The 27,709-nt window shown below is 51.9% G+C and overlaps 2 protein-coding genes across 2 annotated transcripts in view; both read left to right on the forward strand.

The window, feature by feature from the left end:
* The window catches only part of Rab8a (RAB8A, member RAS oncogene family), a 20,494-nt gene extending 7,317 nt beyond the window's left edge, over nt 1-13,177 (forward strand). The window contains exons 2-8 of the mRNA XM_005370898.2: nt 240-300; nt 2,891-2,951; nt 6,159-6,236; nt 7,451-7,540; nt 7,953-8,018; nt 9,228-9,278; nt 11,530-13,177. Of these exons, the coding sequence (XP_005370955.1) occupies nt 240-300; nt 2,891-2,951; nt 6,159-6,236; nt 7,451-7,540; nt 7,953-8,018; nt 9,228-9,278; nt 11,530-11,622 (500 nt within the window). The 3' untranslated portion in view covers nt 11,623-13,177. The remainder of the gene's footprint in view (nt 1-239; nt 301-2,890; nt 2,952-6,158; nt 6,237-7,450; nt 7,541-7,952; nt 8,019-9,227; nt 9,279-11,529) is intronic.
* An 8,434-nt stretch (nt 13,178-21,611) lies between these two features.
* On the forward strand, nt 21,612-27,065 carry Hsh2d (hematopoietic SH2 domain containing). The gene is made up of 5 exons (XM_005370907.1): nt 21,612-21,742; nt 23,561-23,650; nt 24,407-24,572; nt 25,018-25,143; nt 26,601-27,065. The coding sequence occupies exons 1-5, from the start codon at nt 21,612-21,614 to the stop codon at nt 27,063-27,065; spliced, it is 978 nt and encodes a 325-aa protein (XP_005370964.1).
* Nucleotides 27,066-27,709: the final 644 nt, after the last annotated feature.

Below are 27,709 nucleotides of genomic sequence, written 5' to 3' on the forward strand. Positions count from 1 at the left end.
ACCAGGCTGGTCTCGAACTCACAGAGATCCGCCTGCCTCTGCCTCCCGAGTGCTGGGATTAAAGGCGTGCGCCACCACCGCCCGGCAAGCTTCCAGTCTTGATGGGTAGAGAGAGCCCTGAGCTCCTGAGGACCCAGCACCAGCTGCTGCTCCATAAGCCACAACCTCTGTCACCAGCCTAGGCTGGCGACTGGGAAGTGGCCTGACCTTAATAACACCTTTTATTGTTTTTCTTTCAGGCATTGACTTTAAAATTAGGACCATAGAGCTCGATGGCAAGAGGATTAAACTGCAGATATGGTGAGTGCTGTTGCCTTGTACACCACAGCTTGGGCTCCATGGGGCTCCACACCTGGAGCATAGCCATTAGCTTCCCTTCCCCACACACTCTAGCCTTTGGTTTTGGGGATTTTTGTTTGTTTTTGTTTTTTGGGTTTTTGTTTTTTTTTTTGAGACAAAGTCTCTCTGTGCAGCCTCTGTCACTCAAGTGCTGGAACTAAAGGGGTATAACCACATCCAGCTCCAAAGATGACTTTGAATTCCTGATTTTCCTGCATCCCCTTCCTAAGTGTTGAGGTGACAGGTATATGTCACAGCACATGTATGCGTGCGTTTTTGCACTGATGGGAATGAGCCCAGAGCCCCGTGCATGCTAGGCAGACACTCTACCAGCTGGGCAAAATTCTTTGGAGGCAGACCCTGGCACACAGTCCTTTACCTCAGAAGCTTCCAGAGTTTCATACCCAGCCCAGGCAGCTATACTCTGCTGGCCACTGGAGCCTGTGGGTGAAGAGCTATCTGTCCAGTGAGGTTCAATGAACCTGAAGGGAGCCCTCTGTACAGGAGAGACAGGGAATACTTCCACAAGTGTTCAGGTGTGGGGCTGGCTGGAGGGGATCCTGAAGGCCCAGTGCTCCGCAGATAGCCGGAAGCCATGGCTCCTGTCACCAGCTCAGTCTGGTGGCTCTGCCCTCCTGTGATCTTGGAGAGTAGGCATAAGACGCCTGGGCTACAAATTTCCTCTTTCTCTTTTGTTACAGCAGAGCCCCACCTTGTAGCCCAAGCTGGCCTGGAACTTACAGTCTTTAGCCTTGGGTTCCCAGGGCCTGGAATGACAAGTGTGTGCCACCGCACCCACCTGGGGGTTTCCTTCTGAGCCCACAGCCTCACCCCAAATTTTAAAGGCCTCATACCACTTCCTGTTTTTTTCCCCTGAGAAGAGAGCTCAGGCCTCACCTCACTTCCTGGTGTGTGGACCTGAAACCCACAAACAACCTTGAAGAGAAGGTCAGCTCCAAAGGCCATGAGTGTTCACACTCCTCAGCCCTAAGCGGGGGCTCCACTGCCAGAGTCAGTCAGGGAAGTGTGAGCATCTAGATCTCCATCATTGGTGTGGACTTGGGGGTAGCCCAGCATCCTGGGAGGCTGAATCCAGTTGGCCTTGGGCAAATAGACCCAAATCACTTGAAAAAATGTGCTCCATGGGCGATGTCATCCCAGCCCTCATGGGGCAGGCAGGAGGGTCGCAGCAAGTTCTAGGACAATTTGGACTACACCGTGAGAACCTGTGTCAGAACCAAACAGAAGGGTGTGGTCAAGCATTCACCAGCCAGGCACCCTTCCCCCATGTTGTGGTCAGTTCCCTTTAATCTCAGCATGAACCATTACCTGGCTTGCCAGTATCCATGGGGGAACCTCCTGGGTGCCCTTGACTCCTACTAGTCATCACCCCAAGTCTGACTTCAGACTTTGAACCTGGATGAGAGAGTCCTTGTCTATCCTCAGGGCTTAGTCATCAGTCCTGGCCACATGGTAAGTGGACCCATAGACGTTCTCCACTTCCAACGGGGTGACCATGTGGCAGCCTTTGTGCCTAAGTCCAAAGTGACACAGTCTCAGCAAGCCAGGCCACCTGCCCTGGCTCCTCCCTTTCCACTGCCCTCGGCATTCTCACCGGGGAAGATACTGGGAAGCTGGCCTGGGCTGCAGTTGACATTACTGTGCATGACCCCTGCAGGTCATCTCAACTAAAATCACAGTAAAATGAGAGAGCTTTCGGGCTCTTGCCTTAGCACACACGGGACACTTACTTCCATCCCTGTGCCACCATAAAGTAAGATTCAAAGCCAAGGGGCCAGCAAGATGGCTCAGCAGGTAAAGGTGCTTTCTGCCAAGCCTGATGACCTGAGTTTGATCCCCAGGACTCACACTGTAGAAGGAGAAAACCAGCTCCTGCAAGTCACTCTACACGTGCTGTGCACTCACAAACAAGAAAACACTAAAGGCAAGAGGTAGAACTGAGACTTAGCACTAGACCTTTTTGTATAATTCAGATGTCCAGAGCTCTTGGGAGGAACCATGGGCTCAGGGACGAAAGACATGTCCTTGCAGTCCTGGAGACGAACCTAAGACCTTGTATGGATTAGGCAAACACTGTACTACCAGGCACACCATCCCTTTTTTATTCTGTAACGGTGTCTCACAGTATATCCCAGACTGGCCTGGAACTCATAATCCTCCTGCCTAGGCCTCCCCATCACTGGGATAACAGGCAGGTATGTATCTGACACCTGTTTGTAAACCACACGTGACATATCCCATGTGCACAGTACTGGTCCAGGCTTGGTCACACCAACTCAGGCACCACCTCCCTGGACACCGCCTCCTTCGCAAAGGTGCTGACAGAGTGAGCCACAGCACCAACTTGGTCCCCACGACAATACCTGGAAGCTAAGGCATGGAAGGGGACTTGGAAAGGCCTCAACTTGTCACTCCACAGTCCCCTTCGTGTCGTCATGGGGATAGCCCTGCTTCCTGAGCAGGAGGGCCTCAAGGGAGAGAGATCCAGCTGGCTATACATGTCGTTAATATTCTTCATCCTCCTTTCCAGGGACACGGCTGGCCAGGAGCGGTTTAGGACGATCACGACAGCCTACTACAGAGGCGCCATGGTACCGACTTTGTTATTGTTTCTGTTGTTGTGATGTGGAAACAAGCATCAGCAGTTCATAGTACGAAAGCCTGTGTTTTGTTCTGTTTCATCTTGTTGAAACAGTCCCAGATGTAGCCCAAGCTGGCCTAGAACTCACTTCGTAGGCTGGGATGGCCTGAGACTCAAAATCCTCCTGCCTTAACTTCCCAAGTGCACCCAGCTTGTTCTATGTAATCTAAAACTTGGTGCGCACACGTGTATGTGTTCATGTGGATGCACGTGCATATGTGTGCGTGAGTGTGGAGACTAGAGATCAGGTAGGTCATCTTCCAGCATTGCTTCTGCTTTGGAACTTGGTAGACCAGGCTAGCTGGCGATGAGCTCCAGGGGTTAGCCTGGCTCTGCCCCCTCAGTGCAGGGATCAAACTCAGGCTTATGTGGTAGGCACTTTATGGACTCGAGCGTATCTCAGCCCCCATTTTTGGTTTGGTTTTTAGAGAAGGTTCAGGAACTCAGAATTTTCCTGCCTTAGCCTCCCTAGGCTGGGATATCATAGGTGTATGTCACCACACCTGCCAAGACTTAAGTCTTGTGGAGCCTATGTTCAACTCCTCAGGCAGCCCAGCACCCAAACTGGCTCTAAAGAGGTCAGCACGCCCTGCCCCATCTGCACATACATACACTCTTCCAGGCCTCAGACCCAGGGCAGTAAATGGTGAGAATGTCCTTTTAGAGGGCTGAGAAGAGCACGAGGAAGCCCATCCTTACATGGAGGACAAACCCTGGACTGATCCCCCAGTACTGAGAAGGGCCACATGGGCCACATCAGCATCTCTGGGATTTGCTAGAACAACTTGAAGGCTGGATTTACTTGGGATTATCATTGTTCCATCTTCTGCCTGGGCCTGCAGCCAGATGACATGTCAGCAAACTCACCCCACGTATTTCCCTCATGAAGATGAGGGGACAGCGAGAAAGAACGGAGTCCACCCTAACCAGGTCCTGCTTGTGTGAGACTATGCAAAACAGGGTATCAAGGGACAAGGTAGGCAGGAGGAGCTACCCCAATCCTGCCCAGAACTCTGGATCACACTCCCAGCTGTCTCCTCTCTGAGAAAGTGGAATATGCCTCAGGCTGCCATGAAAACAAATGACCATCTGCCCAGATTCCCATTCTCCCTATCACCCTGTCCCTTCTGTAGCTCACCTGTCATTCAGGGCCATAGACCCCGGTTCCTCCCAGCAGGCTGTCCACACTGTGAGGGCGGCTTGAGGACTCACAGGGACACCTGAGGAGCCTGGGAACAAAAGACATGAATGGCAGCGTTAAATTAAGTATTTAGAGCATCCAAGAAGTGTGGCCAACATTGGAAACTCAATCCTATGGCCTGCAACGTTAGTACCCTCATTAAAATTAATCCTGTTTTGCCTCTCAAGGGCACTGGGGTCTGAGATACCTCTGCCCTCTGGACCTCTCTGGGCTGAGATAGTCACGCTGAGCCTCTCCTGCCCCCGTTACCCACACCTAGCACCTTTGGCCTTAGCCAGGTATCTCTTTGGATCATGACTGTGCCCTGAGTACGGTGTGGACATGAGCCCTGCTCAGCAGCCAAGACTCAACAGTCCCCGAGAACTGGGCCTGCACCAGCACCAAGATAGTAGTGGTCTCCTTCAGTGCTGAAGCACATTCTTGCTGTGTAACTTAGGCTGGCCTGGAACTTCTGATACTTCTGCCTCAGCCTCCTGAGTGCTGGAATAAACAGGCCTTTGCCACCATGTCTGGTTCACAAAAGTGCCAGGTAGAACCCAGGACTTCATGCATGTTCTCCCTATTGAGCTACAGTCCAAGCCCAATTTTTTTGTTGTTGCTTTGAGGCAGGGTGTTACTATGCAGCCTGGCTGGTCTGGAACTCACTATGTAGACTAGCTTGGTTTTGAACTCACAGAGATCCACCTGACCCTCCCTGCTCCTGAGTATTGGTATGAAAGACATGTACCACCATACCTGAGCTAGCTTTTCCCTTGGCGCCGCCCCTGTACCTCAGACTTGGGGTAAGCCTCTGCTTCAGCTTCCTGAGTGCTGACATTACAGGCCATGGCAGTTCAAGTTACTGTGTGTTTATTCTCATTTCAGTGCTGTGAATGCTTCCCAGGCCCTCACACATGCCTGCCATTGTGTTATTCCCTTCCTGATTGTTCCTCTTCCTTGGCCAGTGTGGGTGGCCTTAGAGACAGGGTATTCTACATAGGACTGTGCCAGTAGCCTGAGGGAGAGGAGAAGCAGGACCTGGACTGGAGCCAAGTTGTGGGCCTTGTGATAGTGCCACCACTGGGCCTTTGTAGGCACCACATAAACCCAGGACATTACGGGGCTATCAGAGGGCGACTGCTGTCTGTCTCAGCATCTTCTGGGGCTCGGGGGGTGGGGGGGAGTTGGGAATTTTGCTATTTGGCCCAGGCTGGTCTCAAACTTGCAGGTCTCAAACTGCCTCAGTCTCCCTGAGTGCTAGGATTTCATGCATGAACCAGCACTCAGGTATCCTGGACTTCAGTCTTAATCAGAAAGATCTCATCTCCCTATGCCTTGGTTTCTCTGCTACAATAGCAGTGATGCAGTTTGCTCAGGCTGCCTGAGGCCACTTTTTGGATCTCTTGGGACCTGTGGACCTTGTCAGGTGTCCCCTCACATTCATTAGGGATCTGACTAGACCACTTATCCTGGAGTGCGGAACCTTCCAAGGTCAGGGTCCAAGTGTACATCCAGCCTCGGGGTCCTTCCTGCTGGAAGCCTGGCACATAGTAGATATGTGTCGGGTATCCTGAAGAGGCATCACTGAGTCTGGAGGACTTGGGGAGTACAGGTGCCTATAGCATAGGGAGCCAGCAAGGCTCGGAAAGAGGGTGTAGGGTGTGGCAAGGTCTGGCTTGGGAGTCAGAAAGGTCACCATGGAGATGGGGAAGCTGACAGGCTACCTTGAGACAGTGGTTCTCTCTGGCAGTGGCCACACCCACTCTGTGGGACCCCTCAAAGCCCATGTCTTTTTTTTTTTTTTTTTTTTTTGGTTTTTTGAGACAGGGTTTCTCTGTATCGCTTTGGAACTAGCTCTTGTAGACCAGTTTGGCCTTGAAGTCACAGAGATCCTCCTGCCTCTGCCTCCCGAGTGCTGGGATTAAAGGCGTGCGCCACCACAGCCCGGCTTACCCATGTCTCTCTTTTCCCACCCAGGGTATCATGCTGGTCTATGACATTACCAATGAGAAGTCCTTCGACAACATCCGGAATTGGATTCGAAACATTGAAGAGGTGAGGGCCCCTTTTTGTTTCCTCTCCTGAGACTATACCTCAGAGCCAGGAACATAGGGGACAGGCAGAGAGTGGGGCGTGGGAACAAGATGCCTGCCATCTGCCCAAAATCTCCATTGGCCCAGGACCCACACAGTAGTGTTTGACTGATCCTGCAATCATCTCTGCTTAGGGTCACATGAGCATTTGACTTTTTATAGCGAGAGAAGGTTCTAGAGCAGCCAAGACTTGTATTTGGACGGTATGTTACAAACATTTTGAGCTATAGCCACAACAGGGTGTGAGCCTGTCTCAGCCCATATTCAGGTCAACAGCTAGTCAAAGAAAAAGTGAAGGGACAAGGAGGCAGCCAGCCCAGCCTCCCCTCCTGCAGCTAACTTTGTCCTCTGATCAGTGCCCAGGTGCTGCCACACCCCATACCTTCCTGGCCAGCTCCACCTGTGGCCCTGATGACTAAGCAGGTGGAGCATTGGGTCTAGGATGTCAAGAACTTCACCCATCTATAAAGCCACAAAGGAACACATACTGTGGACACCCAGGCCAGGCTGAGAGGCAGGCCCTTTGTTTATAAGCAGTTGCTTTGGTCAAAAAAGGACTCATCCTTAATTTGGCTTGGGACATCCTGCGCGTTCCTCTGGCAGGCAGGAGGTGTGGCCGAGTGGAGAAGTGTTTCCCTCATAGCAGAACTGCTTTCTGGTGTTCCTTGTTCAGAGGAGCCGCTGGAGGGAACTACAGCAGAGCCATTTCTAGGAGATGTCAGGGTTGGGCCAAGCCTGGGTGCTCGTCAAGAACTTAGCCTGAAGTTTTGGCTCTTCTAGACACAGCCTTGTTTCTAGACCCCAGAGAGAAGAGAGAGTAAAAAGGTCCAAGCAGGCATTGGGGCGTTAGCTGGCAGGTTGCTCAATGGGTAAAGGCACTTGCCAGCAACCCTAACATCTTGAGTTCAAGTCCCAGAGCCCACGGAGTGGAAGGAGACAAGTAGTCCTCCCCGTGGTCTGTGCATGGAATGCACACACAGACCAACACAGAACAGCAGCAGCGTGTGGCTGAGGTCTCTCAGTGCCCGTTCTGGGATCCCTGGCCCTGGAACGTAATGACCGTGACCTATAGAAGCCATTTACAGTCAAGAAGGATTCAATGACTGGGTGCATGGCTGTCAGCCCTGAGTAATCCCCACCCTGCCGCTTTGACCCTGTTCACCCTGTTCTCCTCAGCATGCCTCTGCAGATGTGGAGAAGATGATACTGGGGAATAAGTGTGACGTGAACGACAAGAGACAGGTGTCCAAGGAGCGGGGAGAAAAGGTGGGTGCCAGAGCCAGTTCCACCCCAGGGGACCCATGTGCCCCTTCATAGTCTGTTGAGCATAGGATAGCATTGCCATCCTGGCTTGCTTGGGATGGAGGAGAGAGCCTTATGAGGTTGTAACCCCCCAGACAGGGCTAGAGGACAGGGTGCCTGTGGCTAGCAGCAAGAACTGGGCAGTGAACTCAATCATATTACCAGAATCCACCAAGGCCAGGCACAGCAAGGAACAGAGCTGGCGCAGGCCTCCTCTCCTCTGCTCTCTCCTGCTTGGTGCAGTACCATCACACAATGAAGGTGACATTCTTAGCCTGTCCTGGCCTGTCACTACTTGAGCTTTGTGCCAGCCCCACCCCAGCTTCCATTCCTTAGGAAACACTGAGAGTTGACTGTGTTTGTGTACCCATTACAGCTGGCACTCGACTATGGGATCAAGTTCATGGAGACCAGTGCGAAGGCCAACATCAATGTGGAGAATGTGAGTCCCCAGCTCCAGGGAGACACGGGCTTGTGGGGCTTATGGGGTCAGTGCTAGGGCCTTAGAGGTCTTTCTTTGGGAGATTCAGCCTGGAGGATCCAAGGAACTGGCCTCTGGCTCAGGGGCCCCAGTCCAGCGTTGTTGATGGGACCTCTGCAGTGCCCTCTGCTGGACATTCAGGGTACACTGGAGCCAACCCAGGAGATAGCTCGGTCGCCTTCATCTCAGCCACACTGCGAATTCACAGCCCCAGTTCTGTGACCTTATCCTCATGCTGTCTCCAAGGCAGTGCCAGCTTGGCACCTGGCCCGCAACCTCTCCCTCATACACCTAATGACACTCAAAAACAGACCTGCAGAGCTCAGGAGTCTGAGATAGAAGGATTGCTGGGGCCAGCCTGGGCTACACAGCAAGACTGCTTCAGAAAATAAACAACTAAATCGTCCACATCACCCCACACGGTACCTGGAAGATAGTGACCAAGTGCCCCCCTCACTGGCCTTCACCCCCACTCCTCCCATAAGCCACCTGGGTGGGCCCAGCCTCCCCAGCCTTTGCTGTATCTCTTCCCTTTTCGTGCCATCAGATGCTTCCTTTCCTGTCCAGGCCCACCACCCAAGGGCAACAGCTTAATGCCCTTTCCCCTGGCACCGCTTCCCAAGTCGCCAACACTGCACAGAGATGCTAAATCCAACCTCCCTCTGCATGTTCTTTCCATGGGCAGTGGGCAAACAGGCTGGCATTCGTGGGTATTTTTCAAGACAGGAGAGGCCAGGTTTGGTGGTGACACATGTCAGCCCTGTACTTTTTAGGTGGAGGCAGGAGAAACAGGAGTTTGAGGCCAACCTGGGCTATGAGAAAAATCTCTCTAAAATAAAAGGGTAGGGGGTTGGCATGCGCAGACACAGCCAGGGATAGATACCTTCCAGGTCCTCCAGACCCTTCTGAACCAGTTAACCACTTGGGACCTTTGGGCCAATCACATGGTGTCCTTGTGAGCCTCTGTATAGACCCCCTCACACTCACAGGATTGCTGGTCTAGGGGAGGTGCCCGCACAGCAGGCCTCTGTCCCCAAGGTGCTCTACAGAGGGTGACAGATGGGGGCGCTTAATTGGGAACAAGAGGAAGTGCTAGCTGGAGTCCCTCCCTTGCTGCCTGCCAGCCACATCCCACCACTAGAGGGCTCTGACCACCTGCTCTTTCCACAGGCATTTTTCACTCTCGCCAGGGATATCAAAGCAAAAATGGACAAAAAATTGGTGAGTCTGGGTTCTTCCTTCGTCTCCACGTGGGGGTCTGTAGGATGCAGGCGTCCTTGACCAGGGAGGCACATCACTGCCCGAGCCTACTATCCTAGTGTGTGTGTGTGTGTGTGTGTGTGTGTGTGTGTGTGTGTGTGTAAATGTCAACCAGAAGTCAGTGATTATCAGTGATTATCAGGTTATCAGGTATCTTCCTTTGATTCCTACCTTAGATTTTGAGGCAAGGTCTCACTGAACCTGAGCCAGTTGCTTAGGCTGGGACTCTGGACAGTTGCCTCAGGACCTTCCTGTCTCCCCGCTCGAACACTGGGACTATAAAGCACCACCTTCGTGACTTGTTTTGTTGCTGTTTTATGATTTCATTGTTTGTTTATTTTAATGTGTTTGATATTTTGCCTGCATGAATGTCTGTGCACCATGTGCATGCGTAGTGCCCGCAGAGACCAGAGGGCGTGAGCTCAACTGGATCTGAAGTTACAGGCAGTTATGAGCTGCAGTGTAGATGCTGGGAATTGAACTCAGGTTCTCTGAAAGAGCAGCCAGCGTTCTAAATTCAGCCACCTCTCCAATACCTGTCTGTTTGTTTGTTAAGGCAAGGTCTCATTATGTAGCTCTGGCTAGCCTGGGACTTCCCATGTAGACCAGGCTATCCCACATAGACAGCCGTCTGTCTCTCCTCCCGAGTACTGGACCTAAAACCGTGCACCTGCATGCCTCACATCTTATTCTTAGGGATGAGGGGAGAGAATGTGCACATGTGTGCTGGCACCTGGGAGTCTAGAGGCATAGGATGCCCTGGAGTTGTACATCATGGGTGCTAGGAATCAAACCCAGTTCCTCTGCCAAAGCAGCCGATGCTCTTAACTGCTGGGCTGTAGCCCCAGCCCCCACACCTGGCTTTTTATGTGGGTGCTGGAGCTCAAACTCTCACTGAGCTGTCACCCCAACCCTTTAAAGCCTAGCAGGCCACTGCCGAGCAAAGAGAGCAGGGCTCTCCAGACTGAGCTGAGTGTGCCGCTAAGGCCTGGGGACATGGGGCACACATGGGACCCTGCTTCCTGAGCCTCGGTTCCAGCCCCTTCCCTTCCCCAGACCCACCTGTGTGGTTAGAGGGCAGAGAGCACTCGTTCCAAGGCTCTTTAAAGTCTGATCACTCACAGCTCGTGTGAAGTACAGCCTGCCCTACAAGTCTCTGAGCATTCATCCTGAGCTGTATGAATTCAGCCAGTGAGGCCCAAGGTTTGTCCGCAGCATCTCCTCAATGCTTCCATCCAAACAGGAGCATTTCCTGTAAACCAGTATACCAGATAGGTGCAGCATGCAGCCCCTACAGCTTTGGTTGTGTACTTGTTTGTGTATTTGTATGTTTGCTTTTGCATCAACATAACATGATCAGAATTGGAGTCCTGGGTGGGCAAGATAACTGAGGTAGATACCCAGAACCCACACTGTGGAAAGAAAGAACTCACTCCCACAAGTTGTTCTCCTAACTGCATGTGCACACGTGTGTACGCAAGAACACACATGCATGCACAAATAAATAAGTGTAATTTTTAAAAGTTTTCTTTATAAGAGAAAGGTTAGAGTTTAGGTTCTATGTCTCTGGCAGCCCCTGGACCTGGGCACTCCTGGGGCACAGGGTCAGAAAGCTCTAACCCTAAGGGACATTGTCTCCCTGACTCTTGGCTGCCTCCGTGATAGACGTAGGGATGTTTAGCATAGAAGAATGGGTAGACGGAAGCAGAGGGGACAAAGGAAGAGCCGAGCAGACAAGATGGTTTGTGCCACTGGGGATGTGGCTCAGCCGCAGAACACTTGACCAGTGTCCAGTAGGTCCTCATCTCAATGCCCAGAGGGGACAAGGGACAAACAAGTGTGGAGGGAAGTATCTGTTGGGGGAGGGGAAGGGAAGGGTGAAGGCTTGGGGGATCATGGAAAGCAGATGAAGATGTGGGTTTGTGAAAGGTGAGTGAGCTGTTGGGATAGTGGAATGGTTGGTTGGAAGAGGGTGGGTGATGGCCGCAGGAGTTCGTGCGGGTTGGATCGAAGGTAGATGGGCGGGAAGGGTGACGGGTGGGCACTTGAGCAGTTAGTAGGGGTAGTTGGATGGATAGTGGAGAATGGATGTGGGGGCATGATGTGGTTAGCTGGACAGCGGTAGGCAGACGTACCGGATGACTGATGCCGTATGCAGGTGTAAATGGTGCTGACAATCCACATAAGTAACAAGGCACACTTGTGACTTCAGGAAGGGAACAGTCCGCAGGGGAGCAGCCACGGGGTCAAGATCACAGTAGAGCAGCAGAAGAGGACCAGCTTCTTCCGGTGCAGCCTCCTGTGAGGACAAGGTCACCACCCATCCTGAGCCCCCCGGCTCAGCCCGACTGACTGTGCCTGCCCCGGGTGAGCCTCCACCTCCGCTGCTCGGATACGGCCGCCCGGACACAATTGAGAAATTGATTATTTTAGTAACCGTCTGATCTTTTCCACCTTCAGAGATGGAACGAGTTAGAATTTTGCTGTTTTTCCTGTGTCATCTGCCAGTCAGGCCTATCCATTCCTTGTCGTATTGCCACAAATGGAGAGAAGTGGGGTGGGGGCGTGGCAGCCACCATCTCCAGCCTTCTGTCCCTTGTCCCTCCACCACAGAAGTGAAGCCGCCGCTGGCGGTGCCCAGCCTGCCTGGCCCCATACCCTGAGCACCGCCACAAGGGCCACTGCAGGCCAAGCCTGACACCTGCCTTCACCTGTTCTCAGTTTTGGACAAGTGACAAAGAACCATGTCCCCTGTCTCCTTACGTGTCAAACCAAAGGGAAGCACAAACTAAGGAAAAATTCGTGTAGAGGATTTGGAAGAAGTGGACGGCTCTCATGGCCACAGCGGGATGGGAGCCTGTGGTCCAGCCCTGAGGGGACACTGTACCCACAGCAAGTGATCCTGGTATCACCACCACTCACCCACAACCACTGTCACCGGGCCACCTGCCTCAATGGCACCAAAACCGCCTCCCCACTCTTCTTATCCTCTGGCTGGCTCCAATGGGACGTTCCTTTTCTAGCTGAGATGATTTTTTATTTTTCCAGATTCCTAACACCATGAAATGATTCCGTCTTTGATTTTCTAGCAGCATACCCAGGCGATCAGGAACCAGCGTGACTACCCTGGCCCCACGGGAGCACCTGGTCCCTGAGACCCAGACCGGCATTCCATGGCACAGTGCCACCCTGCAGTCTGGTGGTTGGCGCTGTCTTTACCCAGTTGTACTTTGACAGCTCTGTCCTCCAGAGAGACTGATTGGGACCAGATGCCCTGGCGGGAGGGGTGTTGCCTGGGGAGCCCCTTCCTTTTTACTCTAACCCTTCCCCAAGCTGCTGTCAGTCCAAACTGTCAGCGTCAAAATTTCCCCTTTTTTTGAAATTAAAACCAACATACCAGCAATAGTCTCCCTCCCCTGAAATCTCCAATGTTTCCTGTTTACACTGACCAGTACACACCTGAAAACAGATTAAAGTACATTTGAAAAGCAGTTCTGCTCACCCAGCACCTACCAGGGGCAGATTTAATGGATGCCTTTTAGTAAAAGTGGCCTAGGGTCTGCAGAGAAACTTGGCAGCTCTCCCCAGGGACCCTTGCCAGTGGCTCCTCAGCTGGGGGTGGGACCTCATGATCCCCTCCCCCATAGCATTTTGGTTGGTGTGGTTTTGCTGGTGTGGTCCCGTGACAGCCTTGTGAGTGCAGCCACAGCAGCTGGGAGTTACTTGCAGCCTGTCTTGTCTAGCAAATACTGTTCTTCAACCGCTCGTAGACATCCTCCCCTCTGGCTCTCACTGTGGGCTTCCCACCTGGTGCACTCTGCCACACTCCCCGAAGACCTTGCCCTTTAAAAGGTCACCTCTTTTTTTTTTTTTTTTTTTGTGGTTTTTCAAAGCAGGGTTTTTCTGTGTATCTCTGGCTGACCAAACTCAGAGATATCCACCTGCCTCTGCCTCCCTGAATGCTGGGATTAAAGGCAAGCACCGCCACTGCCCAGCAATAAATTTCTTTTTTCTTTTTCTTCTTTTCTTTGTTGTTTTTTTTGTTTGTTCGTTTTGTTTTGTTTTGTTTTGTTTTGTTTTTGAGACAGTTTCTCTGTGTAACAGCCCTGGCTGTCACTTTGTAGATCAGACTAGTCTCGAACTCATGGAGATCCGCCTGCAGTGCTGGAGAGATGACTCAGCAGTTAAGAGCACTGGCTGTTCTTCCAGAGGACCTGGGTTCTGCTATTCCCAGCAACCACATGGCAGCTCACAACTGTGACCCCATTTCCAGGGGATCTGACACCTTCAAAAAAAACGCACAAGAAGTCCACCACCTCTTTAGTTCATAGAGAGCCCAACTTCTGGCACACAGCCTTTCTCATCACAAGCTCCAGTTGAACTATAGCACACACTCAGCTAAGATGACTCACTGTGTAGAAAAACAGCAAATGAAGCCAGGGTGGCAGTGCACGCCTTTGATCCCAGCTCTCAGGAGGCAGAGCAAGTGGATCTCTGAGTTGAGGCAAACCTAATCTACAGATCTAGTTTCAAGACAGCCAGGGCTACACAGAAAAACTGTCAGGGGTGAGGGAGTTAATAGAATGAGCAAGGGAGCACAGAGGGAACTGGGCAGAAGCTTCCAGAATCTTCTGCCAAAGCAGTTGAATTTCACGTGCTTCATCCCACGTGAACAGACTGCTAACTCGCGAAGGAAGGTCAGACTCTGCACCCAGGATTGGGGCAATCATGGAGACCCCATGCAGGGACAGCAGGACTCTCTCCCAGCGAGCGCGTGTGTGCTAGAGCACAGACCAAGCACGTGTGGGGATGGCTAGCACCACACTGAGCCACCCAGATAAGAGTTTGTGGTTTGGGGGCAAGGATCAGGCTGCTCTGCGGTTCAAAGCAGGCCTCCTGTTGTAGCCTCTGGGTGCTGGGATGACAGGCAATATTCACCAAACCTTTCTGGCTTTGTTCTGAGCCCTTAATTGTGGGTAAGGGGAAGCTGCCAGCTCATCACTCCCTTACCATGTGTGCCTTGAAGGAATCCCAGCTCCCACCTCACAGGACAGTAGGGAGAGCTGGGAAAGTGGGGTGGGGTGGAGGCTGCAGGGTCAGCTGAGCAATGACTACAAAGGCACACTAAGATCCTTCCTACAGGGCTGAAGGGATTCGCCAGGGATTAAGATCACTTGTGCTTGCAGAGGACCCTGGTTCTATTTCTACCACACACCTGGTGGCTCACCACCATCCCTAACTCCATTTCCAGAGGACTAACACTAGGCATACACACGGTGCACAGACACGTGGCTGGCCAAACACCCATAAACACGAAAGAGAAAAGCATCCTGTTGACATCCCTCAGAAGGGACTCCACACATCTGGTCCTGCCAAGCACGTGCAGTCTGGGTTCCATACCTGCATTCACAGAACAGGGTTCAAGTCCGAGGTTTGGTACCCAGACTGTAGGAAATAGTAGCAGGGAGATGTTTTTCAGTGTAAGAGGAAGGTAATGACAACGGAAAGAGCCACGCTAAAAGGGGGATTAAGGAACAGAGCATGGGAGCCAAGCAGGTCTTCCTCAGCACTAGAGACCTTCGGAGGGGAAGGAAAGGGATGTGAGGCCAGGGCAGGCTATTTACAGGGCTAGGGAAGGCTTTTTTCTTTTTCTGTTTTGAGTGTTTTCCTGTATGTATGTCTGTGCACCACATTCATGCTTGGTGCCCATGGAAGCCAGAATATGCATCGAATGAATCCCTTGGAGCCAGAGTTACCAAATCCTGATACTCAAGCAAGGACTGTCTCTCTAGCTCTTGGGCAGGTTTTTAACACAATTACAGACTAAAGTATCTTCCCCAAAGTCAAGTTTAGAGTATGCTTTATCACACAGTCCCCGTGAGCAGGCGCTACTTCCTGTATGGTGAGTTGCCCCTGGCAGCATGTCATCTCTCTGTGGATTTGTCTTCTCTGGCTGTATACCAGTTATAATGACACACAGCTTCTGGTGTCTTGTTGAAATAGGGTCTCATGTGGTCTTAGCTGGCCTTGTCTAACTGAGATCTACCTGTCTCTGCTTTCCAAGGGCTTCCATTCAAGCCATGGCCATCATACCCAGCAGCAGCCAGTTATTAATTTATATACTTTATAGCCTGGGCAGGACCTCCCCCCTCATTGCAGTGTGTGGTGCCATGTTTTACGTGTGCCTTCCAAGGTTCCTAGGCTCACAGTTCAAGCCCAATGTGGTAGTAGAACCTTTTTTTTCCAAACTAAAAAATGTATTTTTTTTTCTGTGTGTTTGTGTGTTCAGAGGACAGCTTGTAGGAGTCACTCCATGATTCCTGGGGATCAAATTCTGGTCGTCATGCTTGGCAACAAGAGCATCTACCCCCTGAGCCACCTTACCCTTGCCATCTACCCCCTGAGCCACCTTACCCTTGGATTCTACCCCCTGAGCCACCTTACCCTTGCCATCTACCCCCTGAGCCACCTTACCCTTGGATTCTACCCCTGAGCCACCTTACCCTTGGATTCTACCCCCTGAGCCACCTTACCCTTGCACACCCCACCCCCTTTTCTGAGATAGGATACAGTCCAGACTGGCCCAGATCTAGCCTTCCTCCTGCCTCAGCCTCTCAAAGTGACAGATACGCCATCATTTCTTCCATTTCAACCTTAACATCCAGTATGGTACTTGCACAGAACTCGAGCCCAGCCAGTGTTTGTGAAATGCACAAATGAATGAACAAAAGCAAGAGTAGAAGCAGATGCCCCAGGCAGAGAGAAGTATAAAATGGCCACCCTGCCCCTTCCCTACCTGCCCCCTGTCCTCTGAGTCTGTGGTCTAAGCTGATGGAGTTTGGCAGCAACTACCTACCCAGAGAATTGTCCACTCCAGTTCACCTACGAGGTCAACAAAAGAAGCTGACACCGAGGGAGAGGGACCTCAGGGTCCCCCGTTACCTTCCATCAGACATCCCTCTTCATACTGCGTTAGTGGCCGTCACTGCCCTCTTCTTCCTTTGGGAAGTGTGTTCCGTTGTGAACCACAGACACGGGGGTGGGGGAATTCTGCTTTGACTGCTGACAGGAAGATGTTATCTTGTGGAAGACCGCAGTCCAAGAGCCAAGCTGAAACAGCTCGTGTTGTCTGAGGCTGAGCCCCATGTACACAAGAACCCCAAAGTCCTGATTGTCCAGGTGACACTACGCTGGTCTAGTGCCTTCTGAACCCTCTCTTCTTCACCATGGAGGCTGGGGACCACCCCAGAGCAAGCAGGCATGAGGAGGATCAGAGAGGTTGGCCCAGCTAGTGAAATTGGAGCCCATCTCACCCAAAGCCAAGCCAAAAGGCACCGAATTAAGCTACAGTAACACCCCAATGAGCTGAGCCCCTGGGCCCATTGCTTGCGTGGCTCCATCATGGGACCAGCGCTGGTTTCCTTCTCTGTTGGGCCTTTGTCAACCCAAAGACTCCCAAGCCTACACCGCCTGGGAAGAGCAGGGGTTCAGAAAGGCTCCCAGCTCCATCTTAGAAAGTATCTCCCTAGAGAGGAGAAAGCAGCTTTGCCCCTTGGTCGAGAGAGAGTGGGGCAGGCAGCGCACAGCCCTGTCAGCTTTGCCTGTTAGGCACAGGACCCGGGGTATGCACAGGATCACACACACACACAATGTTTCAGTTCATTTTAAAGTCAGAAGAGGACTCAGGCATAGACTGGACCTGCGCTTGGTCGGCAGGGTACTTGCCTATTGTGAATGGAGCCCAGGGTCCCACTCCACTACCACAGAAAATATGGTAATGCCTGCGATGGCAGCCTCCAGAGGTGTAGGCAAGAAGAGCAGGGCTTTGCACCAGCCTCAGCTATATAGTGGGCTCCAGGAGACCCAGTCTTAGAAAATCAAACAAAATAAAAGAGATGGATACTTTGGTTTTGTTTTTGTACTTTGGTTTTGTTTGGATTTTGAGTTTCAGTCTCCCTTTGTAGCCCAGGCTAGCCTGGAACCCCAAATCCTCCTGCCTCGGGTTTCTGAATGCTGGGACTATAAACCTGAGTCATCAGGCTTTCACATTGGCCTAGAAGGCCGCGATCGTAGAAAGTCATTTCAGGTGTGTTTGCAAAGGAAGCCAGGATAGAGCTGTGTGAGAGTGAGAGTCTGTCCTTCAATGTCTCTGTCCAGCCTCAGGGCCTTGGCACATGCTGATCCCTGTCTACACACTGTTCCTGCACCCCATACCCACCAAGCAGTCCCTACTGGCCCCTTTCCTGATCTTTGGGACTGCAATAAGGGCAGGAAACGCAGCTCGGTTAGCAGAGTGCTTGCCTAGCAAACTAAGTTCTGGATTCCACTGCCAGCAGTGAGTAGTGGAGGCAGGAGGATCATTAGTTCAAGGTCATTCTCAGCTGCATAGAAAGTTCCAGGCTAACCTGCGGCACATGAGACTGTTTCAAAAGGGGCTGCAACTGTCTTGGGGGTTCCAAGGAGCTGATAGCTGAGCAAAGGCGTGGCAGGAGCGAGTATCAGCTTCAGCTACAGACACAAGCCCGGAGCTTGGTCCCGCCCTGGTTCACCTGCTGGAGGAAACAGGAACTGGCTGGGGCTGCCGCCCTGCCCCTCTGACGTGCAGACCCTGAAGCGAAACTTGGGCTCTAGCGGCAGCTCAAGAGTCCTGCGGAACACAGCCCAGGCTCTCCAAGGTCAGTAAGTATCCTGCATCCTGAACCCAGCATCCAGAATCCTGGCATCCCTGCATCCCAACATTCCCCAGCTGCAGAACCTCTGGGGCTCCAGCATTGGGTGAGGTGGGGCTGGGAGATGCGGGAAAGGGCTTACCAGAGGAGGGAACCGTTGCAAGCTCTGTCATGGTTATCCACACCTGCCATTCCAGCATGCTGTTGGTCGAGGCAGGCTAGATCATGAGTTTGAAGCTAGCTTCAGCTATGCAGTGAGACCTGTTTCAGAGAAACCAACGACCCACTGGCCCTGTGTCCTAAGAAAGTAACAAGGATGAGGCAGAGAAAGTCCTCCAGCTCCTTGGGGTCCAGCCTGAGCCAGCAGAGGAAGGAACAAAGGGGAAGCTCCGGGGGAGGGGAGGGAAAAGGAAGGCTGGCTGGAGGAGGAGACGTTCACATTGGGTCTTAAAAATATGTAGAAGTGTTCTGAAATAAAGAGAAAATTCTGTCCCAGCTTGTGACTGGGTTCAGCTATATTTTATACTAAGAAAGAAGTAGAGTCCATTCATGACAGGATACATTCTGGGAGATGTGTTGGTGGGTGATTTTTGTCAGCGTGTACTTACACAGCCTGGATGGGTTGCTTGCCTGGGGCCAGGACTCCAGTCTACATGAACAGTGTGAAAACTGGAGCACTGTGGCAGGTGTCTGGACCTGTGAAGCAGGGCGAATAATGAAAGAAAAAAGGGAAGGGCTGACAAGATGGCTCAGTCGATAAAGCATTTAGCAGAGGGTCACGAGGATCTGAGTTCAGATCCCTAGCACCCACGTAAAGTCTGGCCTGGCAGGCGAGGGCCACCTGTCATCCCGGCATGTGGGAGGTGGAGGCAGGAGATCCCTAGGGCAACTGGCTAGTCAGACTCCCAGAAGCTGCCGGCTCTTCAGAGACTCTGCTTACATACATAAGGGGGAGAGAGAATGAAGAAAACACCTGATGTCAACTGCAGGCTACACACATCTATCTGCACATGCGTGTGTCCGCATATGGACACTCCCACATACACACTAAAATTTTTTAAATATCAGAATAACACTGGAGAGAAGGGTCAACAGTTAAGAGTGCACGCTGCACCTGCAGAAGAGCCGAATTCAGTTTCCAGCACCTACATGGAGAGGCTCACGACCACCTGTAAATCCATCTCCAGGTACCCAGTACCATGTTTTGCCTCCAGTGGTATCTGCACACACGTGGCTAATAAACATTTATATCTATACACAGAGAAGCACATACATACACATAAATAAAAACATTTTAAAAACAAATAAGCAATAAAATAAATAAAAGCCAGGTAATAGGAGAATTTCAGCTCCACTATTATTACTTTCAAGAGTGGCCTAGAAGCTCCTAATCCTCCTGTCTCCACCTTGTAAGTACTGAGATGATGGATGTATGCCACCACATCTGGCCTTCTGTTTTTAATCCAGGGTAGTCCTGGGTAGCTCTGAGCTCATAGCAGTCCTGCCTCAGCCTCCCAAGTGTGGGGATTATGGATATATAGCAATACCTGGAGTCCTGGCAAAGTGTAAACTGGGCTTGGTTGAGCAGGCTGTCGCCCCAGGACTTGGGAGGGGTAGGTGAGAGGACCGGGAGTTCAGGATTATCCTCAGCTACACTAAGGTCAGCCTGGGCTACGTAACTCTGTCTCAAAAAAAGGAAGGAAGGAAGGAAGGAAGGAAGGAAGGAAGGAAGGAAGGAAGGAAGGAAGGAAGGGAGGGAGGAAGGAAGGAGGAAGGGAGTAAGAGAGAGAGGGAGGGAAGAAGAAGAAAGCAGGAGGGACGGAGGAAGGGAAGGAGGGAGGGAGGGAGGGAGGGAGGGAGAGAGGGAGGAGGAAAAAGGAAGGCTGCCTCTCACTTTTCCATACATGCAGGTGTGTAAGCCATCTATATATTGTACCGACTATATAGCATTCTGTCCCAGCCCTTCCGAAAATATCACTTAACAACAGATGTTAAGGCCCCAAGCAGTTAAGTTTGTGACTTTACACAGCAGCTATGCAAGGAAGAAATTGAACCCAGATAATCTATCTGCCTCTAATTCCACATGCTTTGATGCCTGTGACCCCAGGCCTCATCCTGGGGAGACCCCAGCCTGGAAGAAACGGTTCCGTGGAACCCTGCTGAGAGAGGGACAGGAAATGGGGACAGAGACAGTATGCAGCTTGGTTATCAAGTGTTCACTAATCAATTCAGTTAATCACTTTCTTCTGAGTACCTTTAGGCTGCACCACCACCCTATGTCAACAGACCTCTCCTCGTGGGAAGACCCATCTTCCGGGACTGGAGGTGGGGATGCACAGCTCAGGTCTAGGGCCTGAATGACGAGTGATAGAGGAACCTGGGGAAGAGGTTTTTGCTAGTTTTCCTTCAGCTTAATACTCAATACTGTTTTACACGTATTTACCACATCCTTTATGTCGCCAGCCTACAAAGCCCTGTGGTACCCTGAGTGTAAATCAGCCAACACGAGTATGAATTAACGGTGTACAGGAAGAGCTGTCACCTAAGGAGGTAAACGCAGGAGGGTTAGAAGTTCAAGGCCATTCTTGGCTACCCTTTCTCACACACTAAACCAAGAGCCCACTTAGTCGGTAAAATGCTTCTGTTGTGAGCATAAAGCATAAAGGCCTGAGTTCAGATTTGCCTTCCAGCAGGCATGGAGACCACAGAGCAGAACCAAGGTCCCGCAAGGGTGGGGGTCTGGGAATGGGGATTGGAGGACCCTGGAATTCTGTGACCAGCCCCAGCTTTAGTGACAGACCCTTCTCAGAATCTAAGGTGAGGTATGAAGAGATGTCTCAGCCACTCGCTGCTCTTAAAGAATCCAGTTCAGTGCTCAGTACCCACATGGAGCAGCTCACAACCACCCACAATTCCAGCTCCAGATCTGGTGCCTTCTAGGAACCAAAGGCACCTGCTCATGCACACACACACACATACACACACACACACACACACAGAGAGAGAGAGAGAGAGAGAGAGAGAGAGAGAGAGAGAGAGAGAGATTAAAAAAAAACTTTTAAAAATATGTCAGTTTGGTCAGGCAGTGGTGCTGCACTCCTTTAATCCCAGCGCTCAGGAGGCAGAGGCAGTGGATCTCTGTGCATTTGGGAAGAGCCTGGTCTACAGAGCGAGTTCCAGGACAGCCAGGGCTACGTAGAGAGCCCTGTCTAAAAACACAAGAACAACAACAAAATCTTGTTGTTGGGGATGGTTCAGTATGAAAGGGTGCTTGCTGCCAGGCCTGAAGACCTGAATTTCAGTCAGGGAACTACATGGTGGAAGGAGACAGCCGACTCCCAGAAATCGTCTGGACTTCTCTACATATATACTGTGGCCCATGAACACACACACAATCAATAAACAAAACCATGGTGTGGGGCAGTAGAGGAAGACACCTGACCCTCCTTCACAGCCACTCGCGACCTAGCAATAGCCTGTGACACAACAGTCTGTGTCCGCAGGAACCGCCTTGCTCTGGCCACCAGGATGGCTCCCAGTAAACCAGGTACCAGCGTGTGCAATGTTAGAGCCAAGAGGCACCCACTTCTCCCTCCTCCCTCCAGGTGACCCTTCTTTGGATGCCATGGCAGAAGCAGAAGTCTGGAAGCTGCCCCCGCCACTGCCCCCTCGGCTGGACTGGTTTGTGCACACCCAGGCGGACCAGCTGGCCCAAGGCGGGATCCCAGAGTGGTTCCACGGCACCATCACGCGACAGTAAGGACATAATGATAACCCCATCCTGCTTTATCCTGCTTCTTGGTCCATCACCCCTAACCACAGTGGACATTTTGGGGCAAGGCCCCTGTTCACATCATTCTCACACTCGCTCCGGGCCACGGGAAGCTGAGGAGCAGGTAAGGTTAGACCCCTGCCTGAGTCCCACGGCACATGCGCAGATGCGTAGCCCAGCTGGACTCTAGACTCAGTGCATAGGCAGACCATAGCCTCTGCTATGGATACTGTGTGTGACCTCAGAGGATTGCAGGCAGGCAAGAGTGGAAGCTAGGAGGAGATCTACTTCAGGGTCAGCATCAGAAGCCTCCAAGTGACACTGTCCAAAGCCCAGCACTTCAAACCACCAAAAAAGACTGGGTATTGTTTATTCAGAGGCTGTGGCTATGGCTCGATTGCTAAAGTGTGTGTCGCTTAGTTGAGTAGTTGGGAGAGTGCTTGCCTGGTGTACACAAAGCCACTGTGCGTAAACCAGGCACACCTTCAACCCAGTACTCAGAAGGTGGGGGGGGAGGGATGAGGGGTCACGAGTTCAAGGTCATCCTCAGCTATCTGAAAGTGCAGGCCTTCGAGCTCCAGGGCCTTCCTGGTGTTACTGGGCCAGGGCCCGGTGTTTCCAGGTTCTTGGCTTCTTATAGTAGGGGCTCACAGGAATTTGCAAAAGCAGCGAAATTGTGGAATTGGGAGCAAAGCAATAGTGCAGGTTAGAAGGGTTACATTACTTGGCAATGCAGCTTCAGTTCCTGGGACCCACAAGGCAAAAGGAGAAAACCAACTCTGAGGACTGTCCTCTGGTTTCTGAATGTGTCGGAGCACATTTGCCTGCCCTAGCTGTCCCTGGAAATAGACTGGCCTCTAACTCTCAAGGATCCACCTGCGTCTGCCTCCCAGGTGCTGGGTCCAAGAGAAGGCATCAGATTGCTGAGTGGGTGGTTCCCTTCTGACTCACAGGTTGGATCTCACAGCACTTGCCTGCCCACACAGGTGTAAGATGGGAAACAAGGATTTTCCCAAAAAGACCTTGGAAGGATACGGTTTGCGTGAACACACATGCACACTAGACCAGTTGAGGCTGGGTCAGAACTGTTCTTTTTTCTTCTTCTTCTTCTTCTTCTTCTTCTTCTTCTTCTTCTTCTTCTTCTTCTTCTTCTTCTTTTTTTTTTTTTTTTTCTTTTTTTTTTTTGGTTTTTCGAGACAGGGTTTCTCTGTGGCTTTGGAGCCTGTCCTGGAACTAGCTCTGTAAACCAGGCTGGTCTCGAACTCACAGAGATCCACCTGCCTCTGCCTCCCGAGTGCTGGGATTAAAGGAGAACTTTTCTTTCTTAGTAATAAGCTATTTACATTTTTATTATCTTTTATTTCTTACTATGTGTGTGGTGTTCAGAGGGCAGCTTTCCTTCCATGTGAGTCCCAGGGATTGAATTCGGGCCGGCAGGCTTGTCAGAACCATCTGGTCAATCTCAGATCAGCCCTTCAATTCTTCCTTCTACATAGCCTGGGAATACATTGAATAGAAACTAAATGTGATTGTCTTTAGGGGTGGGAAACTTATCCCATTCTTAAGTAAGAGATGTACAGGTACTGTGGTGCACATGGGAGTCCAAGGTTGCTGTGTGCATTGCTCAGAGGGGTGGGGGAGCAGGTGCAGGCACAGGACAGACAGGTCAGAGAGCTAAGCTGCCAAGTGCAATACTGTAAGTGCCCCGTGCATAACCAGAGCCAAATGGAACCCCAGGTTGCTAAGCCGTCCCCCATGCTTGCTGTCTCCATATCAGCCAGTCTTTCTGTGTGCCTCTCCAGAGCTGCTGAGAACCTGCTGGAGTCTCAACCACCGGGAACCTTTCTTATCCGAGTCAGTCACAGCCACGTGGGCTACACCCTTTCCTACAAGTAAGTCCATGGCGGACGCTAGGCCAAAGGCACAGCAGGCCTGAGGGCTCTGCCCGGTATGCAGGCTGGCTATATCCAGCAGTCGTGGAACACTGGGGAGGACCTGAGACCTGTGTCTGAGGGTGGGATAGGCAGGAATCTGAGGGTGGCCCCTGCCTCCTTCCAACTTTCACCTTCAAGTGAGTGACATGAATCTGAGTCAGAAAGGCCAGTGCCAAGAGCTCGTGGGTCTCAAAGCCTGATTTGGGCAACTTGAAGCAGTCAAGGGAATATCTCTCTCTCTCTCTCTCTCTCTCTCTCTCTCTCTCTCTCTCTCTCTCTCTGTCTCTGTCTGTCTGTCTTCCTATTTGGGAGAGGGTTTCATAGCCAGGCTGGCCTCGAACTTGCTATGTAGTATGGGGTGCACATCTGTTAGCCTAGCACAGGGAAGCTGAAACAGGAGAATCTGGAATTCAAGGTCATCCTTGGCTACACAGTAAGTTTCAGTGTAGCCTGGACTACATGAAATAGTGTTACAATGAGAAGATTGCTATAATTTGCTACTACTATTTGGTTGAGACAGGCTGGCCTCCAAGCCTCCATCCTCTGGCCCTCAGTCTCCCCAGTGCAGCGATGACGGACAAGCACCACAATTATATTGTATCCCTTATTTCATCCAACCAAGAACTCTTGAGGTGGGCCTTAGAAGTCCTGTGTGGTAACTGGCGAAACCGGGGCACAGTGTCTGCAATCCCAACCCCAGCAGTGTCTCCACAGAGCTCAGACCTGCTGCCGTCACTTCATGGTAAAGCTCTCAGACGATGGGACTTTCATCCTTGCTGGGGACCATATGACCCATGCCTCTCTGGACGCCCTGGTCTCATTCCACCAGCAGAAACCTATTCGGCCGTATGGGGAGCTGCTGACCCAAGCCTGTGGCCAGGTAGGGGTGAGGGGACCCCAGCTGCCTGCCAGGGAGTGCCAGAGACCTCCTGCATGGAATTCAAAGGGGTTCCTCTGCAGGAATGGCTTTCCTCTGAGGCTGGTGGGCGTGGCTTACCGGATGTGCACTGGGCTCTTTCAGTTTATGAATTATGAGTGTGGCCTAAAGCTGCTGTGGGAGGGGCTCTTTCCTTTGACGGCTGATGGACGTGTCCTAATGTCTGCTGTAATTGGAGCTCTTTCTATCATCTGAGACTTGTGAGCTGGGTTCTTTCATCTGAGTATGATGTTTGGCCTATACACTGTGGGCAGGGCTCTTCCACTGAGACTCAGTGGGCGTGGCCTAGGTTCTGAGGTCGGTTTAAGAGGCCCCCACCGAGGGTTCTCCCCACCTCAGCCTTTCCTGTTGCTGGGTCTGATTCCTATATCTCTTCCGTACCTTTCAGGAGGATCCAGCACACGTCGACTACGAAAATCTCTTCCTGTACTCGAGTGCCCTGGCTCAGGGCGCTGAAAGCCAAGCTGGTGGCCCCACGGAAGGCCAGAGGCCTGCTTCCTGCCCACCCGAGGAGGTAGGCAGGCACTGGGTCGGGGACTGGCAGAGAAAGATGCTAGAGAAGACCCTTTCCAGAAAATGCCCTCCTCTGTAGCTGTGTGATTAAAGAAAAACATCTCCCGGTGATTCCCAGACTCGGGGATTAGACTCCACAGCTCGTGGGGGTTCCATCCTCGCCCAGTCAGAAGCAACCAAGAGCCCTGCAACTCCAGGTCCTGGCCCTCAGCTGCCGCCTGCATTCAGACACACTAGCCACCCTGAGAACCTTTTGTGCTGGTCTCCTCCAGTACCTCCACAGAGCCATTGCATTTGCCAGGATCTAGAGTTTCCATACACACATCACCCTGTGTAGTCGGTGCAGAGAACAGTTTCCAGCTTGAGAGGTTTTTGTTTATTCTAGGTGTGTTTCCTGTCTATTTCTCCCATCAAACCTTGCAGTCCAGGTGGCTCCACCCCTCCAAGAGGACCTGGCATATTTTTTGTTTGTTTCTGCTAAGACAAGGTCTTTCTATGTAGCCCTGGCTGGCCTGAACTCCTCCTGCCTCTGCCTCCTAAGTGTTAGAATTAAAGGTGTGCCCCCCAGGACCGACCAGCCCTCACCATCTAAAGGAGCTAGCTAGGCTAATGAATCTTCAGTGTAGACGAATGAATACATTATGGATACATGTACTGGGTGGTGGTGGGGCACGCCTCTAATCCCAGCACTCTGGGAAGCAAAGGCAGGCATATTTCTGAGTTCAAGGCCAGCCTGGTCTACAGAGTGAGTTCCGAGACAGCCAGGGCTGTTATATGGAGAAACCCTGTCTCAAAAACCCAGAAAATTGTGGATACATGTACTTAGCTCCTTGAAGCTAGTGGGGCCTTTAGGTTGAAGCCTTGTTGTACTTCATGCTTCCTGCCTGGTGGGGAAGTTCTGAAACTGGGGGTGGAGATGAAGCAAACTGATGTTCAGACATGTTTGTGTAAGTCAGAGAAGACATCCTGGAGGAGGTCTCCGGGAGCTGGAATATGAGAAGGATGAGCAGCCAGACACAGAGATGCAGGGAGGGTGTTCCCAGAGTGGGAGACATGTGCAAAGTCCTGGGGCTCAGAGTGTCTGCAGAACAGAGTGACAAAAGGCAATACATGGACCACTGTGGCTAGGGACCTCGGGGGTCTTAATAATCCTATCTTCTACATCCCTTCCGACATGGAGAAGGGTGGGGCAGATGCTGACAATAGAAGCGATCCCCAGAAGCAAGTTGGATAAATTCACTGAGCCACGCCTCCAGCCCAGCTGTAACTCTTGAGAAAATTTACCAAACCTTGGGAGCCACCTGGTGAAGCCACACACAGAGATAGGCAGGATGGGGCAGGGATCGGGCTTGGGAGCTCCAGCGCCCTGGGACGAGGTAGAGGGGATGGCTGCATGGAGTTTTTCTGATCAGCCGGGCCCCAGGCTTCCCCTTCTCTGTTCCACTTTTCCTGTTCCAGGCTCCGGAAAGGAAACTTTCCACCGCAACCGATGGAAAGCTCGCATCAGCCCCCAGCTCCCCAAAAGCACTTTTTGGGGAGGCGAAACAGAAACTGTGGAAGAACCTGAGGACACTGCCAGAGACCAGCCAGAGGGTGAAAGAGCGGCTCACTTCACACCTGTCCGCCATAAACCTGCTGGGGGACGCCAGGCCTGTGGCACAGCATCATAGAGCTATGACTCGAGCATCGAGCTGGGACAGTGCCCACCACTCCGCAGGTGCCGGTGCCGGTGCAGCCACCTCCACAGCCTCCAGACCTGCCAGCTGGAGGGAGGCGGTCTCAGGGGTCAAGGCCTGGCGTGAAAAGCTGGTGAGGGCCCTGTCAGTCCAGGCCACCAAATCAGAGCCTGTAGACTTGCCAGAAGCCCAGGACTGGGTACCTGAGGAATACCTCCCACCACCGCCTTTCGCCCCTGGGTACTGACACATCCCCTCTGTCTTGGTAGTCCCCACCGCTGTCCTCCCAACCAGGGAACTGTGCTAAAGAAAGAGGTTATGGGGCTGAATTCTGCAGTTGCCAGCCGAAGGACCTGATTGTCCTAATAATAATAGAATTACCGCTTTAGGGACTCGGGTGAGACGGCCCAGTGGTAAGGGGGTAAAGACACTTGCAGGCAAACCTGACTTTCTGAGATCCATCTCCGGTACTCACGTGATGGAAGGTGAGACCCAACTCTGAAAGTTGTCCTCCGACCTCCATATACATGTGTTGATACACACACACGTTTTGACACATATATGTAGTAAGCATAACCTTAAAAATACCACAGTGACTTTGTGGGCAAAACACATGCCAGGCCTGTATCCCAACCTCTCTGATCGTGGGTTAGCCCTCTGTATCCGTGGGCTCCACATTCCACACTCAGCCACGTTAGCCTACTTAGGGAATTCCAGACCAGTGTTAAAAACATCTGAGCAGGTGAGATGACTCAGGTAAGGCTGCTAAGCCTGAGGATCTGAGCTTGAGCTGTGGGACCCACGGTGGAAGGAGACATCAGACCCACGGTGGAGGGAGACATCAGACCCGCGGTGGAGGGAGACATCAGACCCACGGTGGAGGGAGACATC

This window comes from Microtus ochrogaster, unplaced genomic scaffold (assembly GCF_000317375.1).
Source record: "Microtus ochrogaster isolate Prairie Vole_2 unplaced genomic scaffold, MicOch1.0 UNK89, whole genome shotgun sequence".
Taxonomy (NCBI): domain Eukaryota; kingdom Metazoa; phylum Chordata; class Mammalia; order Rodentia; family Cricetidae; genus Microtus; species Microtus ochrogaster.

Excerpts from the sequence above, each read along its gene's own strand:
- Hsh2d (XM_005370907.1), top strand. The coding sequence starts at position 21,612 with ATGGCAGAAGCAGAAGTCTGGAAGCTGCCCCCGCCACTGCCCCCTCGG. Across the intron at positions 21,743-23,560 it reads CACGGCACCATCACGCGACA|AGCTGCTGAGAACCTGCTGG; the intron begins GTAAGGACATAA and ends GTGCCTCTCCAG. Across the intron at positions 25,144-26,600 it reads CTTCCTGCCCACCCGAGGAG|GCTCCGGAAAGGAAACTTTC; the intron begins GTAGGCAGGCAC and ends TTCCTGTTCCAG.